The 14,842-nt window shown below is 51.7% G+C and overlaps 1 protein-coding gene across 4 annotated transcripts; it reads right to left on the bottom strand.

The window, feature by feature from the left end:
• PPRC1 (PPARG related coactivator 1) lies at positions 1-14,536 on the bottom strand. 4 transcript variants are annotated; one of them, XM_025918045.2, is made up of 14 exons: positions 14,331-14,535; positions 10,429-10,617; positions 9,738-9,884; positions 9,516-9,617; positions 6,500-9,401; positions 6,124-6,177; positions 5,234-5,291; positions 4,388-4,458; positions 2,714-3,437; positions 1,362-1,517; positions 1,182-1,248; positions 942-1,063; positions 542-693; positions 1-255 (listed from the first exon to the last, which is right to left on the bottom strand). In XM_025918045.2, exons 1-14 carry the CDS (start codon positions 14,481-14,483, stop codon positions 152-154), a joined length of 5,001 nt encoding a protein of 1,666 aa, XP_025773830.2. In that variant the 5' UTR covers positions 14,484-14,535; the 3' UTR covers positions 1-151. The 4 variants fall into 4 exon arrangements, with proteins under 4 accessions (XP_025773830.2, XP_086536829.1, XP_086536830.1 ...); XM_086680703.1 differs by having other exon boundaries at positions 9,525-9,617; XM_086680704.1 differs by having other exon boundaries at positions 14,349-14,535.
• Between the last annotated feature and the right edge of the window lie 306 nt (positions 14,537-14,842).

The following is a 14,842-nucleotide window of genomic DNA, read 5'->3' as shown; positions in this document are numbered from 1 at the left end:
TCTGATTTAACACATTTTTTATTTCACTTTTTTCCATTTCTTTATAAAACAGTCATCTCACTAGCAGCTCTCTCCCCTAAATTGGGGGAGGGGAGGGTGGAGGAGGTTGGACACCTCCAAAGAAAGAGGGAAGGGGGAGAAGGGCCCAGGGTTACCTCCTGAGGTTCTTCTGGGCCTGTTTCAACAATGTGTCAAAGTCAAGAGAATCAAATTTGCTCTTTACAGGAGCAGGGTCAAAGTCTTCCCGGTTGGAGTCTATAAAAATAGAGACAGACATCAAGGTCTCTGACAATACTTCCCAATCACAGGGTCCTCAAATGGCCAGCCTCCTCCCACCCCAATAATGGATGGAATAACATCAATCACCCTGGTTTTAAGTAAATAAGACTAAAGAGCCCCCATTTCTCCTCTCATCCCACCCCCTTTGTGTTCTTTGTGTGTCACATAGAGACAAGTCTACCTAGCTCCACTCTCAAAAGGCTGGAAACCCTTCTGGGGACAATATGAAGTATACCAAAGCCTCGGGGTCTCCTCCACTCACCAAGATCAGAATAGCTTCTCTTGCAGAACTGCCTGCGGCCCCCAAAGCAGAGATCAAAGGGCTGCTCATCTGCCTGCCTTAGCTTGTGGCCACTCTCGATGGCTGCAAATGCCTCTTCAGCATAGCGGTAAGTGACGAAGCCGTAGTTGTCACTGGTGAGGAAGGTGAGGCAGAGGCTGGGATGGCTATTTAGGCACTTGCCAAGGAGAAGAGATACTTCCCAGGGTAGAGAGAGACTCGGGTAGTTCTTCTTCCCCAAATGGCCAACCCTCTGACTAGGAGTGAAGGTGTCATCCTACATTGCCTAACACACCAGAGGAAGGAAGGGGGAAAGACAAAGCAGCATCAAGGTAGACAAATGGGGTGGAAAGGACATTCTGACCTATAGGTCCAACCTTACCCTTGGACACGGAAGTGGATAGTGCACTCCTCAATCTCTCCAAAAACAGAGAACCTCTGTTTCAATTCTGACCGAGTCATGCGGCCAGGTATCTTCCCAATGAAGACCACTCTTCTCTCCTCCTATGTTGAGACAAGGAAAATTGACACACCATGAGCCAAGGCCACTGCTGCAGAAGGCTCTCCAAGCTCATGGCTCAGGGGCAAGCCCCATCCTCCCAGGACCTATTCCTCTACTCACTATTGCACGCTCCTTCTGCAGCACTCTCTGCCTTTGGTAATGGTCATGTGAACGATAAGAGCTGTACCTGACATGAAAAGAAGGTGCCATCAGCCCTCCAGACATTAGACAACTCAAGTCTCAGAACTCTCAAATTTGGGATTTGCATCCCAGATACAGACTCCCTGATCACACACTCACCTCCGCCTCCTGTCACTTCTTCGGCGGGGGGATGGGGAGCGGGACCGGCTTCGGGAACTGGATGACGAAGATGAGGAAGATGAGGAAGATGAGGAAGATGAGGAGGAGGACGAGGAAGAGCATCTTCGGGAACGTCCAGAAGAACTGCAACTGGATCTAGAGAATAAAGAGGCACGTAGGAATGCTGGGAGTGGTGCAGATATATTCTGCTTACCTCACCTTGGCCCCAACCTTGCCTCCCTGTCCGGAAGCTCAGGACCAAAGGCAAAGCAGAGGAAAAGAGATCTAGAAGAACTCCACAGATGACCAAACTGAGCCCTCATGAATTTTAGGCGTTTTTGGAATGTTTTAGAGTGTTCTCACATAGATCATAGTTATTTTCAACTGTGCAATTAACAACAAAAACGTTTAACAAGTCAAAGAAAAATAAATGGAGACTTGGGAATAAAGGGCTGGGCCCTAGGTCTAGCTGGGGATGCCAGGCCTGGGTCTCTGGGTTCCTGCTCCCCTAACATGTCTCATAGCAGTACTGTGACCAGGATGTAAAAAGGAGGTGACTTGCTAGACATGGAGTAGAGGTCATTTCTTAAGAGGTCATTCTGGCTCAGGGGCACCTGGGTGGCTCAGACGGTTAAGCGTCCCACTTCAGCCAGGTCATGATCTCACAGTTAGTGAGGCTGAGCGCCACATTGGGCTCTGTGCTGACAGCTCAGAGCCTGGAACCTGCTTTGGATTCTGTGTCTCCCTCTCTCTGCCCCTCCCCCACTCGTGCTCTGTCTTGGCTCTCAGAAAATGAATAAACATTAAAAAAATTTTTTTAAAAAAGAGATTATTCTGGTTTAAAAACAAAAAATTATTCATGGATTAAGTAGGAAAATCTTGGTCTTTAACTGAGAAAAAGGTATTGCCAGAAAACGTATGAGGCCACAGTGACAACCAAAGAAACTGCCCAGACTCTTTCCTGGACAGATGATTAGAAGAGCTGCCATTAACAAGCTACTTATCCCACCTTCCAACATCCCACAAGAAAAGAGCAGAAGTGAGGACTGATAAAGTATGTAAAGGATCAAACACGGGCGAGACGCAAGCCTAATGGTCTCCCCAAGGCAGGGGTCAAGGAAGCAGCAGACCTCGGTGATCCCCAAACTCAAACAGGGTATAGAAGCTAAATTCTCACAGCTTGCCTCCTTCAATAATCCAGGAAAGGGGGAGAAGACAAAAGCCAAGGACAGAAGTAGAAGCCTTAATGCCTGAAAGCATCAAGCTCAATGTGCAAAAGCTTTCTAAGTAAACCAGAGGAGAGCCCATGGACTTCCTAAATGAAGAGGACCTAACAGGCCATCAGAGCTCACCTTCGCCACCTCTTGTGTGGGGGGGAGAGGGACCGGGACCGGGACCGGGATGAGGAAGACGACGATGAGGATGAGGAGGAAGATGCTTCGCTGGTCCGGTTGGACCCAGAGCTGATAGAACGGCTGCTGCGGCCATGGCAGCCCTGCCAGCCCCGGCTTGGGGGGCTGGCCGACCTGCAGGCTTTTCGGTAACAGCGCACCGACCGCTGCTTGGCTGAGGGCTCAGGGGGAGTCCTAGTGTTCATGTCATTCCGGCAAGGTGAGGCCTCAGGGGAGAGCAAGGCGGACGGGGCAAGGCAAGTTGCTGGGGCATCTGCCTGCTCACTGCTAGTCCTGTGATCAAGTGGCTCCTGGGAGGCAGCTGTGCGTGGGGGCAGGGGGGCGGCCAGGCCCAGGGACAAGACGGGTTTGATGGTGATGTCCTGATGGCGTTTGACGTTCCATCGGGAGCCCACCTCTGGAATGACTAAGGCAGGCGTCTTTTTGGGGGGAGTCCTGCTCCGGACACAATAGTCATGGTCCCCAGAGCCCACATGGACTGGACTAGGGCCATGGACCCCTTCTTGGAGGCAGGCTGCAGCTGGATGTTTGGCCTCTGTAACTCCTTCAGGCTTCAGGGTTCCCTCCTGGGCGGTGGACTTAGGAGATTTGGCTTTGGCCAGCAGTGAAACAGCAGCCAGGGGCTTCCATAATTGGTGGGGAGGGGTGGCTGGTGGGGTGAGCCCTGTGAGGGGAGGGAGGATGGAGATAGCAGGATGAGATCCGATTCTACACTTCCAGGGGCTCCAGAGACCCCTACCTCATGTCACAAAGTACACCAAAGGTCAACAGCCCAACTTCTCCCACTATTGCAACTATTCCTTCCCCCAAGTTCCCCATCTTGGGGACCAAGCAATATAAACCCAGACAGCTAGCGTCCTCCTGAACCCCTCAGCCTCTCACTGCCCAAACCTAGTTAGTGACCAGCTCCTATATGGTCTACCTCTCCATTCTTAGACCCAGCCCTCCCCCTACACTGCCTGGGCTGCATCTGCCTGGACTCCTGTAATCACCTTCCAATGATCTCCTGCCTGGGGCTTCATGCCCATCCACCTGTTTTCTACATTCCTGCTACAGGGAACACCCCATAACCAATTGCTTCTTCAATGCAAAGATAAAGTCCAAACAGCTTAACACGGCATTCAAAGTTCCCTTCATCTGACTTCCTACTTAACACTTCAGCTTTATCTCTTGCTTTAGTTCTGCCCACCACCCTCATCAGCCACTACACTCCAGTCAAACCAAACAACTCATAATTCCCCAAAACATACCAGGCTGGTTTCATTTCTTCAGTTCTCCAGCAGCTCCATCTCCCCAGAATGCCCCATCCCCTGAATCTAATTGGTATTAGTGATCTTCTCAAACCTCTGCCTCAGGGATAACACCAACTGTACATGACCCTCCCCTGACTGACCCATTTCAGATCCCACTATAAACCACAAAGGCTCCTTTAACATACGATCTCTGATACTCAACATGCTCGTTTATACATCTGCTCCCTGGACTGTGAGAATCTCAAGGATGAGGATCAGATCTCTGTATTCCCAACAACTACACACACCCAGTGCAGGGCAGACTCTACAAACATTCGCTGCATAAACTAATCAAAGGCAGAATTCCCCACCCTGAACCCACCTGCCACGTTGGCCAGTTCTGGGGCTTGTAACCGGTCTAGGGGCCTCTTCTCCTGGGGAGTGTCAACGTTGCTGGCGGGGGAAAAGGGAAAGCCTGGTTCATTGCCTCCTCAACATCTTGTATATGTTTTCCTCATAAAGCAACGGGAGAGGGGTGTGTGCAGAGAATAGGATACACAAACTGCCCCTATCATTCTCCTCCAGCACAAATGCGAACTTACTGACTGAATGTAGTTTGGGTCTCAGCTCAGCTCTGTCCAATTCTAGGAGGCAGGCTGGCTATGACCTTAAATACCCCCCACCTCCTTTAAGCCAGGAGACTTGCCTGCCTAGCTCAAACCAACCCAAAATCAACATGGATGGGAATATGCTTGGCAGAACAGGATAGGGTACTATGAACATGAAAAATGAAAAAAGGCCTCTCAGTGCTGGAAGACTGAGGAACAAGGAGGTCCAAGGTACTTCGTCCAAGGAGTCAGGAGAGCCCTAGCCACCAACATCTTACCCCACTTGATCTTTTATCATCACTAGTGTTGAGCAAGCTTAACACTTGATAAAAGGAAGGAAAGAAATCCCCAAAGGCACAATTTGCCAGAAGACAAAAGGCAACTCCAGGACATCTGGAATCCCAGACTGGAATCAGCCAGAGGATGGTACACACCCTCCTACCTACCACCCAAGACAGTGCCCAGTAGTGATGAGCTGAGGAGGGGAGGGGGAAACAGGGAAAGACTCTAAAGCTGACTAAAAGCCCTGTAACAGAGGCATCCAGTTGACGGTCCTGAAGCACCGGCCGGCTGCTGACCAACAGCTGTAGGGTAACTCGCTCATATGTCTCCATACTCACCCTGAGTTTCCTACAGCCAAGCTGTCAGCAGGAGCCGGGGGAGGGCACTCCTTTTTGGCTGCAAAGAAACCAAATTAGTTAAAAGGCCAACCAGATGTTCCAGATTGAGGAGGCATAGAAGGGCTGGCTTTGAGACCCAAAGAAGAAAAATCCACTCTGTGTACATATTTCACTGGACTCTCCCCAGAGAGATCCATTCTCTTCTAGTAGGTAGCCAGGTACTATTTTTAATCATGTTTCTGCTCAGAAATATCTGTTAACTTCCCAGTGAATCTGAGATAGAGTCCAAACTCCTAAGACTAGCGTTCAAGGTTCTATATGATCTAACTTCCCAGTCTTGGTCTATTCTGGTTCTACACTTATACCATATTACATTTTTCCTTGTATTGTAGATAACTTGTTACTAACTCAGGGGACATTTATGTAATTTTCCTCCCCTATTAGACCATAAGCTCCTTACGAACAGGACATAGTATCCTCCAGAGCACCTAGATCCTTGCTTTGTACTGAGTAAGCTCAGCTATCCACTGTATTCCAAACATACAATCCTTATACTTCTGCCTTTATTCACTACACACGCATCCTGTATTTCAGAGCCCAGCCTAAGAGCCAGTTTTCTAGAAAAATGTCCCCAACCAACCCAACCCACCGGGACCTCCACATCCAACTACTCTTTATAATTCTTGCCATGCTTACTGCCACCTGTCCCTGGCTTAGACTGTATTGTCCATGAACCTGGTCTTCCCCTTGCAATCAGATTGAAACTACTTCTCTGGGACTGAGACCGCCCCTCCACCGTTCCCTTCCTTCCACCTAAGCAACTACAGGGCTGGGCCCAAATAAAGCATCAATAAAAAGGGGTTATAGCATAGCTACCTAGGTGCCCTCACCTTCAGATTTCTCAAACTGCTCCAGCAGACTGGACAGGTCCGATGCCTCAATTCCTGTGGAAGTACACAACACAGGATTGGAATCCAGCCCCTATCGACTGAGTGCCCAGGTCCTGGAATTCCCAAGTCATCTCCCAAATCAATTCCCTTGATGCTGTCCCTAACCACTGTACTAAGCAAACCAAGGCAGCAACACAAAGCAGAAATCAAACAAACCCAGAGCTCTGTCTCTCAAGAACCCTCCAAAAAAACAAAGAACCTCCAAACAAATCTGACAAAGACCAGTCCCTATGAGAGTGGTTTATCGTGTTCTATGGAGGACACGCCCCATCCAACCCCCATGCCTTTCACATCAATTAAACCATGTGGCACTTACCAATCTCACTGATGAAAGCCTGTACCACGTCCTCAGGGCCTTGAGTCCGTGGGGTAGGCAGGAAGGAGAGTTTCCTTAGACGGGCTGGGTGGACAGCAGGCACCTTAGTTACAGTGCTCTGCTTTAGTGTGGGTGTAGGAACAACCTTGGTAACAGGAGAGGGGGGCTTCTCCCTGGGCCTTGTCTCCTGGATCTCAGGCTTTAGCCTCTCTGATGCAGGCTCCTCAACATCCACACTCTCAGCAGACAAACACGGTGGAGCCTTAATCTGGGGGCTTTGCATTGGGGAGGACACCTTAGGTTTCAGATGAGGAGACACAGGCACTGACTTGACTTCCACCTTGGTGGGCTCCACCTTGGTGGGCTCTATCTGCAAAGCTCCCTGGCCAGTTGACCCAAGACTGAGAGGAGGAGCCATTGGCACAGAAAGTACACTTTCAGGAGGGCCAGCTGGGATGCCACTGGGCTCCACCTTGGGTGGGGGAGCAGCTCTCCCAACAGATGCCAGAGGCAAAGGAGGTGGTGGCATAGAAGGCCAGAATGGAGGGTGTTGCAGCCCTGGGCCCCATCCCAAGGGCCCATAGGCACAGCTGGAGCTGTAAGGTGGGACTGGGGCTGGAGGGGGTACCCAAGGCACATTGCAAGTGGGGGGCACAGCATAGGTGCCAGGAGTACCAGATACTAGGGGCACTGTTGGTGGCGGGGGGAGGCATGGATAGCCAGAAGGGGACACAGGGGGATAACAAGGCCAGGGTGGCACAGGAGCATAATGAGTATAGGGATCAGGTGGCACTGGTCCCATAGACATTGGAAGACTGGGAGGCTGCAAGGGAGGTGGGGGCAGACTGGGGATCCCTTGCCCACCTGTAGGAAGGGGCATCATGGGAGTCATGCCTAGCCCACCTGGGGGAAAAGGCAAAGCAGTGGGCATTGTGGAGGGCATGGACTGCACAGTAGGAGGTGGAAGTCTTGCTGGTAGTGGCATCTCTTGGGATGGCACCTGTTCAGTGGGAGTTGAGGCCACAGGTTTGCTTGCAGGTGGCTCAGGACTAGGAGAAGCAGGGCTGGGACCCATAGGCACAAAGCAAGCCTCAGGAGGAACCTCAGGGCTTCTCTGCAGAGTTGTCTTCTTGGCTGGGGCTGGTGGGATGACAAGACAAGGGATGTCTGCCAGCCCTGTGGGGGTCTCTGGGAGACTAGGCCACTTCCCAGCTGGGGGCTGGGGACTCCTCTCTTCTGCATCTGCTTGGCGCTGCTGCCTTCGTCGCCGGTACTCTGATAGGCTAAGAGGCCGAGGTCTGGCTTCCTGGGTTGTCGCACTGGTACTACTTTCTACCTTCAAAGGACCCACAACCTCCCGGACTTCGGGGATGATGGCCTTTAGGGGGTCCAAGGACTCTGACTCCAGAAGTAACTGGGGAGCTGGACTCCCCTGGACTGAAGACACTGCACCACGTCTGGGATCAGATGGCCTAGATTTAACTAGCACAGGATCAACTGGAGCCAGGTCACTGGGAACAGAGTCAACTGGTGCGGAGTCGGCTGGGACAGGGTCACCTGGTGGCAAGTCATCTGAGATGGGAACAACCACTGTAGGGTCAATTTCTGCTGAGTCAGCCAGGACTGGGTCAGCTGGGAGAGGGTCAACCAGCTCTGAGTTGGCTGAAGCAAAGTCAACCAATGCAGGATCAACAGGTACAGGGTCAGCTTGAACAGGGTTAACTGCAGTGGGATTAGTTTCAACAGAGTCAAGTGGCATGGGGTCAGCTGGAGCAGAATCAACCAGTGAGAGAGGAGATGGAACAGGGTTAGCGTGGATGCTGTCTACCAGGTTGGAATAAAGGTCTAGAGGATCTTCTTTAGCAGCACTAGCTTGTCCAGCACTACTCTCCAAGTTCCCAGAGCTAGGTTTCTCCAAGGCAGCTGCCCAGGCCCGAGCCCAAGCCCGGGGCTTCCCTCTACTACGGGGAGGTGCGACCTCTCTTTTAAGTTCCTCCTGAGGCAAATTTCCTGCCTGTGAAGTTATCTCTGTGGCCACAGTAGATTGCCCACGAGAAGATGACCTCAGCCTCCTGGCATAGCCTTCTGTACAGGCTGCTGGCTGCTCTTTGCTCTTCTTCCTCCTGCCCTTTCGAGCTCTCTGGGAACTCAGCATTGTGTTGGCTGGTGGGTTCTGAGACTCCTTGGGCATCATTGGTTCCATGACCTCCTTGGGCTCTAACAAGCAGACTGACTCCAGCTTTTCCTCTGACAACCCCTCTTTCTGAGGGCAGAGGTTTTCCTTGGGCACAGCAGCCTCTGTCTCTGACTCTAGTGTAGGCATGAGTAGCTTCAAAGCTGGACTGGCCTCTAGTGAGTCATCCAGAAGCACAGGCTGGGGTCCAGTAGGAATCTTCCGTACCACAACTGGGATCTCCAGGTCATTGCCAGCTGTGGCTGCCTGGCCCACAATCTCTAGCACCACACAATCCTCAGGCAGTGTCAAATCATCCGGCTGCTCCTGAAGCTCATCCTCGAGTGATGTCAGGTGGGTGAGGTTGGGCAAGCAGTATGGATGCATGGCCCGCACCAGCTCACTCAAGGAGGAGATGCTCTCGTCGCCAGCTGCCTGCACTGCCATCTCTGCTGCTGCTGTTTTATCTTCCTCCTCCGGGCAGGCCAGGTGCATAGGGAAGTCTGGAATACTGCTCACGGAGTTGTCGAGCTCCCCAGCAAGCATCTGGCCACTAAAGCTGGCCACCTCCTCCTCTTCTTCCCCATCGCTACGCTGCTGGGGAGGAGGGGATTGGCCCCAGCGGGCTCTTGATCTTGAGGGTCTCCAGCTAGGAAGCTTAGGGAAGGAAGTCTCTAAGAAGGAGGGTGGGGAGAAGTCCCAAGGGGGATCTGAGAGGGACATCTCAACCTGCGGAAGAGAAAAGAAGCTACAGATGTTTTCGCCAAGGATATATTTTTCCAGGCCTGTCCCCACATACTTCTCCCTCCTGGGAGTCTCCGAGGCTCCCTAGGTCAGGCTTACCCCACTCACTCTATTACTGCCTGTGCTGGGCCCCAGTGGGTCAACTGGGGTGATGAGGTCACGTTCTGGAGGTGTCCGGGAGAGGGTGAGCAGCTTGTGCAGCTGACAGGGAGAAAAAGACCTGAGATGAGTTTGTGCTTCACAACTATATAAGTAGGCCCACAGTCATGGTTCTAACATTTGCACCAACCACATACCCTCTTCCCCTGGTCCCACACTCACAGAGGAGCCCTCCCGAGGTGACACAAGCAGTTCTGAGTCAGGAATGCTGTCAAACGGAGACAGGTTCTCGGAATCTGCATTGTCCAAGATCTCTGTCAGAGCTGTGAGCAGTGACACTTCATTCTGGTCCTCCAGAGATAACCTGCTCTGCTCCAGAAAGACAAAAGGAAGTTCCTACCATTATTCCTAATGGTCTACTGGCCACTCAGAATGACTGCAAGCCAAGAGAATCAGCCTCTCAGGCTCAGTTCAGCTCAATTTGCTAGAGTGCCAGGAGGCATGGGCTCTAATCTCATTCGTTACCATCTCCCACCCCTCTAATGCCAACAGAGGCCTGTCAGAATTGATACTTAGGCTTATGTTTCACATACTCCTTCCACCCCTAGATGTGGGATGCTCAGCAGACAACCCTCGGCTAGGCTGGAATTGAACTCAAAACACAGATGGGAACCCCCCTGGACATGTAAGTTGGGGGCCCATGCAGGACTACAGTCCAAGCCTGCCAGGGCATGTTCACATGGGATATAATCTGGCAGCTTGTAGCCCAATTCTTCTGGAGAAATAAGAAACACACTTCAAGGACTCAGTTTGCGTATCCAGGAGCCAAGATCCTGGGAAAGCAGAGCCACCGGGCCATAGCCTCCAATGCAAAGCTCCCACCTGAAGACCTCCAAACCCAGTCCCAGCTCACCTCCCCAAGGCTCCCAAAATCTTCAATGAGGGAGATGAGGGAGGCATCCATGTAGCTCTGCATGGTCCCCAGCAGTGTCTCATCCTGTAGTATCAGCTCCTCCATCTCCAGGTCCTTGTCCCTCAGACAGGGGCCAAGCCGAGACAGACTGACAAAACCAGAATCGTCCCCTTCCTCATGCAGCAGCACCTGAGGCAAACAGGACAGTCAGAAGGGTGTAAAGTCTGCAGAGCACGGGGCACCTAGGGCAGCTGAATGATATGCTCTGTAAACCAGGTGCCCAAGCTTCCACCAATGGCCCCAGACTCAGCAGGAGCCCCAACAAAGCCAAACCTCTGGACTTGCTGGGCAGAGAGAAGTACAACCCACGAAACAAAGCCCCAGTCAGGATGGCAGTGTTCATGGATCTTCTGAGCAAAAAAAAAAAAAAAAAAAAAGTCTGGACTCCATCCAGAAACAGTTGGAGCCACTGAAGATCACTAAACCAGGGAGTAAAAACATCAGAAAGAACAAGATTTTTCAGAAGAGTCAAACAGTCTGAGAGGTACACCGAAAGAGTGGTGGTCAGCAAACAGGCAATTTCAGCTCCAACCACCTTCCCTCTCCCAAATCCTGCCTAGGCCTCTCTTCTCTGCTTAGCTCAAACCCTACCTTCTTCAAGATAACTCAGGCTTCCCCAATCCATGCTGATCTCTCCTCACACCCCTGAATTCATTCGGGTTTCTGTACCAGTGGCAATCACATCTTGTCCCCTCTCCACCCCATGATAGTCCTAGCATCATTACTAAAACTAAATTCTAAGTTCCTTTGGGGCAAAATAACCCTTTGTACGATATTAGCCTATATCCTTCTTTGATCTTGGAAGGGTTTAAACTGTTCTTATACTTCCTAATTATTCGCGATGCCTAGCACCATGTCTTATACACAGCTGTGATTCACACTTAATTCACACTTTTATTTTGAAGGCCCTACAGTGTGCCACTGAACCTCTCAATGGTAGTCCCAAAGGAAAAGTCTCCTCCCTACTCCTACCATGTGAGAGCAGAAGAAGAGAAAGCTTGATTCCTTGAGTCAGTACATGGAAAAGCCACACCCCACTACTTGCCTGGGAACCAGCAACATCTTCAGCCTTGTCAGGCAGGGAGCCACCCGCCCAGGCCTGTCAAGAGTGTGGGTGTGGACAGAGCCAGAAGTAGCTGGAATGGGACTGGCAAGGCCAGAGGCCAAAGCCAGGGGTATCTCCACTATAGGAAACAGATGATGGAAAGACTGAATAGAAACAAATACAAGCCTCCCTCCCCCACTCAGCAAAGGGAAACTCTGCACCTCTTTCAAGAGAAAACAAAAAACAAAAACACAGGTGTGACTATACCTTCCAAACCCACCCCCCTAACCAAGCTGAGGAGTTCAAATGCCCAGAGAGGAAAGGCTAGATACACTTTAGGAGACCAAGTCCAGAGAGGAAGTGAAAGGTGGCAGGTTTTAGGCACTAACTCCTCCCAGACCTTCACAATCCTATAATTACAACCAGCAGCTGAATAGCACCTGGCTCAGCAAACACTCCTCCTGGGTGAGCAAGGAGACTACATCTCAACTTGCCCTGCCACCTACCTGACCCAGCCACCAGGCTAGAATCTTTAAGACAATGCCCAGCTCTGGGAACCACTCACCACCTCCATCAGGCAGGTACTGGAGCCCTAGTCAGAGACAACCCTCTCTTCACCTGACAGCACCTATCCTTCAATCCTCACACAGCACAGCTCCCAGATACCAAGATCATCTAGCAGAGAAACCCATCTGGCTTTCTCACATCCATTCTTGTCCCTACAGGGTTCAAAAACAACTACAAGTTATTAAGAATACACATCTGATCACTTTGAGACTCTTCCTAAACCCTTCCAATAGCAGCTTACTGCTCTTAGCATTAGGTTTAAACTCCTTAATATGTCTTACAGGGGTCCTGATCTTCCCTACTAGGCTCTTCTCCAGTATGTCCTCTCTTACTACTGTGCCTCTCTCTCTATGCATCAGCCATACAGGTTTCTGTTTCTTCAATAAGCCATATTGAAGCCTCCCACTTCAAGGCCTTTCCATACTATTTCCTCTGATGAAAACTTCCCTCCCTCACCTCAACTTAAAATATCCCTTCCCAGACTTCACAATATAGATTACTACTGCTGGTTATATAATCCCAAATATGCTGCACTTTTCCTTTCGTGCCACTTATTATTTATTTATTGCCTATCACGGTAAAACTGGACGATACTGGAGAACACGGACCATGTGTGGTTTTACCACAGCATCCCTCGTGTCTGAATACAGTATCTCAATAAATAGTTGGTTGACTAGCTTTCACATGCCCATCTTTTGGGGAGAGGACGTAAGGCAAGAGATATACATAATCTCTCCATGAGACCATCTCCAACCACCAATAACCACCTAATTTGGATTACAGCTGGATCGTGGATCCTTCCTGCCTCTCCTCCACAAGGTGGGCAGTCCCCAAAATCATGGGCCCGAACTGGTCTGCTGGAACTGACATTACCTGGTAGCCTGCGGCCCAATTCCCACCTAAAACCAAAACAAAAAAACCCAAAAGCTTTCAAGGACTCAGCTTAATTGCTTAAGAGAGATAACCTTTCAGACTGAGTCCAGCCCACTGGCAACTTTTAAGAAGCCCTCTGCAGAGGAGTGTGATAACACTTTCTCAGTATGGAGAACTGAAGGCCAAGCCAATAGAATCTGACAGAAACCACCCTTGTCCAATAAATGTTCAACTAGTGGTGAATAGCTCTCAAATGGCCTCTAACTTTTCCCCATCCCCAGCAAAATTCCAAAGAGGCTTAAATACAGACCACCTCAATTTTGTGTGTGTCAATAAAAGAAGCAGGCCTTAGCCGCCGCCTCAAAAGAGACACTGGCGGAAAAAGTGGGGGAAGGAGAAAGGATTCTCTTTACCTTACTTAGGCTTATCCCATGTATATGTTGACACTCCCCATGCCCCTTGTAATCAGGAATGAAGCAGGTCCGAAAGCAACCAAAACGCCAGTGTCCATGACTCACAACCCACCACAAGCCGGTCAGACAGAAGCCGCCACAAGCTTACTTCACAGCCCTTCAACCTCAGCCTTCTACACTGCCCAACACACTCTAACATCCACAGGGAACTGACTCCCCGCACATCTGGAGAGTCCTTCACCATCCCCTGTCGAGGCGCCGTGGATCAATGCACGAGAAAAAAAAACTCCAAGGCTCTGCGCAAAGTTTACTCTAGCAGCCCCTACCTTCCTTCCCAGCCAGGGGCCCCCCCAGCCCCGCCGGAGATGGCGGGACGGGCTGAGACACACCCAGTTCCCAGCAGTGCGGCTCCAACGCCGATACGAGATGCCGGGCAGCCTGGAGCGGGAGCCACGTGGACATCCCCTCCCCGCCCCCACGTGGACCCGAGGGCCACCCCCCCACCAGAAGCCCAACCCACGTGGGTGCCAGGGCCGCCTAGAGGGGGAGGGGAAGCCGACAAGTTCTCCCGGGAAAATTGCTCCCCCCCCAATCCCACGTGGCTCCGAAAAGGCATTGCGGCGCGGTGCTAGGGGCACCCCCACTCGGCATCCTTAGAGGAAGGTCTTAGTCCACGATTCCAAGTCCGAATCCCTGACCCCCCACCACGGGCCGTTTCCAACACCCGACTATGCCCCTCCAGCATTCCGGAGGAATGGCCATGGGGACCCCGCCTCTGCCTGCATCCCTCCAGCAAACAGCCCAGGTCCATTCAACCCAACCTGTCTTCCGCAGCCACCCGCATAGCCTCCCGAGCGCTTCCTCCCTTTCCTGTGGCGTCCACGTGTCATCGCCCGGCACACGCTGCTTTGCTGCCAGCCGCGGGCCGCCAGCCAGCCTCTCACCTGCTCCCCACCACTCACAGCGCCCACAGTCCCATACGGCGCTTGGCTTCGACTCCCCCAACTGCTGCCGCGCACTCCACCCCCGGGGTCGGGTCCGGGGCCCCCACTTGGTGACGGCGCGACTCCGTCTCTCCGTCCCCGGCGCGCCGCCATCTTGGCCCCTGAACACTCAGCGCAGCTCTGGTCGCCGGCACTGCCTCGCCCAGCAGATTGTGGGAAAGGAACTACAATTCCCGGAAGACACTGCAAGACTGCGGATCCCAAAAGGCCTTGCGGCAAGACCCACTCGCACCTGGGAAGAGGGCCCTGGCCTCGCAAGGGAGCCTGGGAGTAGTAGTTGCTTTAAGGGGAGCCCAGCGGCACGTGCTACAGACATACTGTCATGCTTAATTTTGTGTTCCGCTGGGGGGAACCTAGTTGGGGAGCGCGAGGTAATAAGAGGAGAGTTACCATTTGCGCATCTCTTTATTGTCCTAATTTGTCCAACTGTCGGAACGCCCTCTTTATCTGAC

Source organism: Puma concolor, chromosome D2, assembly GCF_028749965.1.
Source record: "Puma concolor isolate L17-30 chromosome D2, mPumCon1.1.hap2, whole genome shotgun sequence".
NCBI classification, from domain to species: domain Eukaryota; kingdom Metazoa; phylum Chordata; class Mammalia; order Carnivora; family Felidae; genus Puma; species Puma concolor.
The sequence above is the reverse complement of the archived record's forward strand: the minus strand, read 5'-3'. Positions and strand labels throughout refer to the sequence as shown.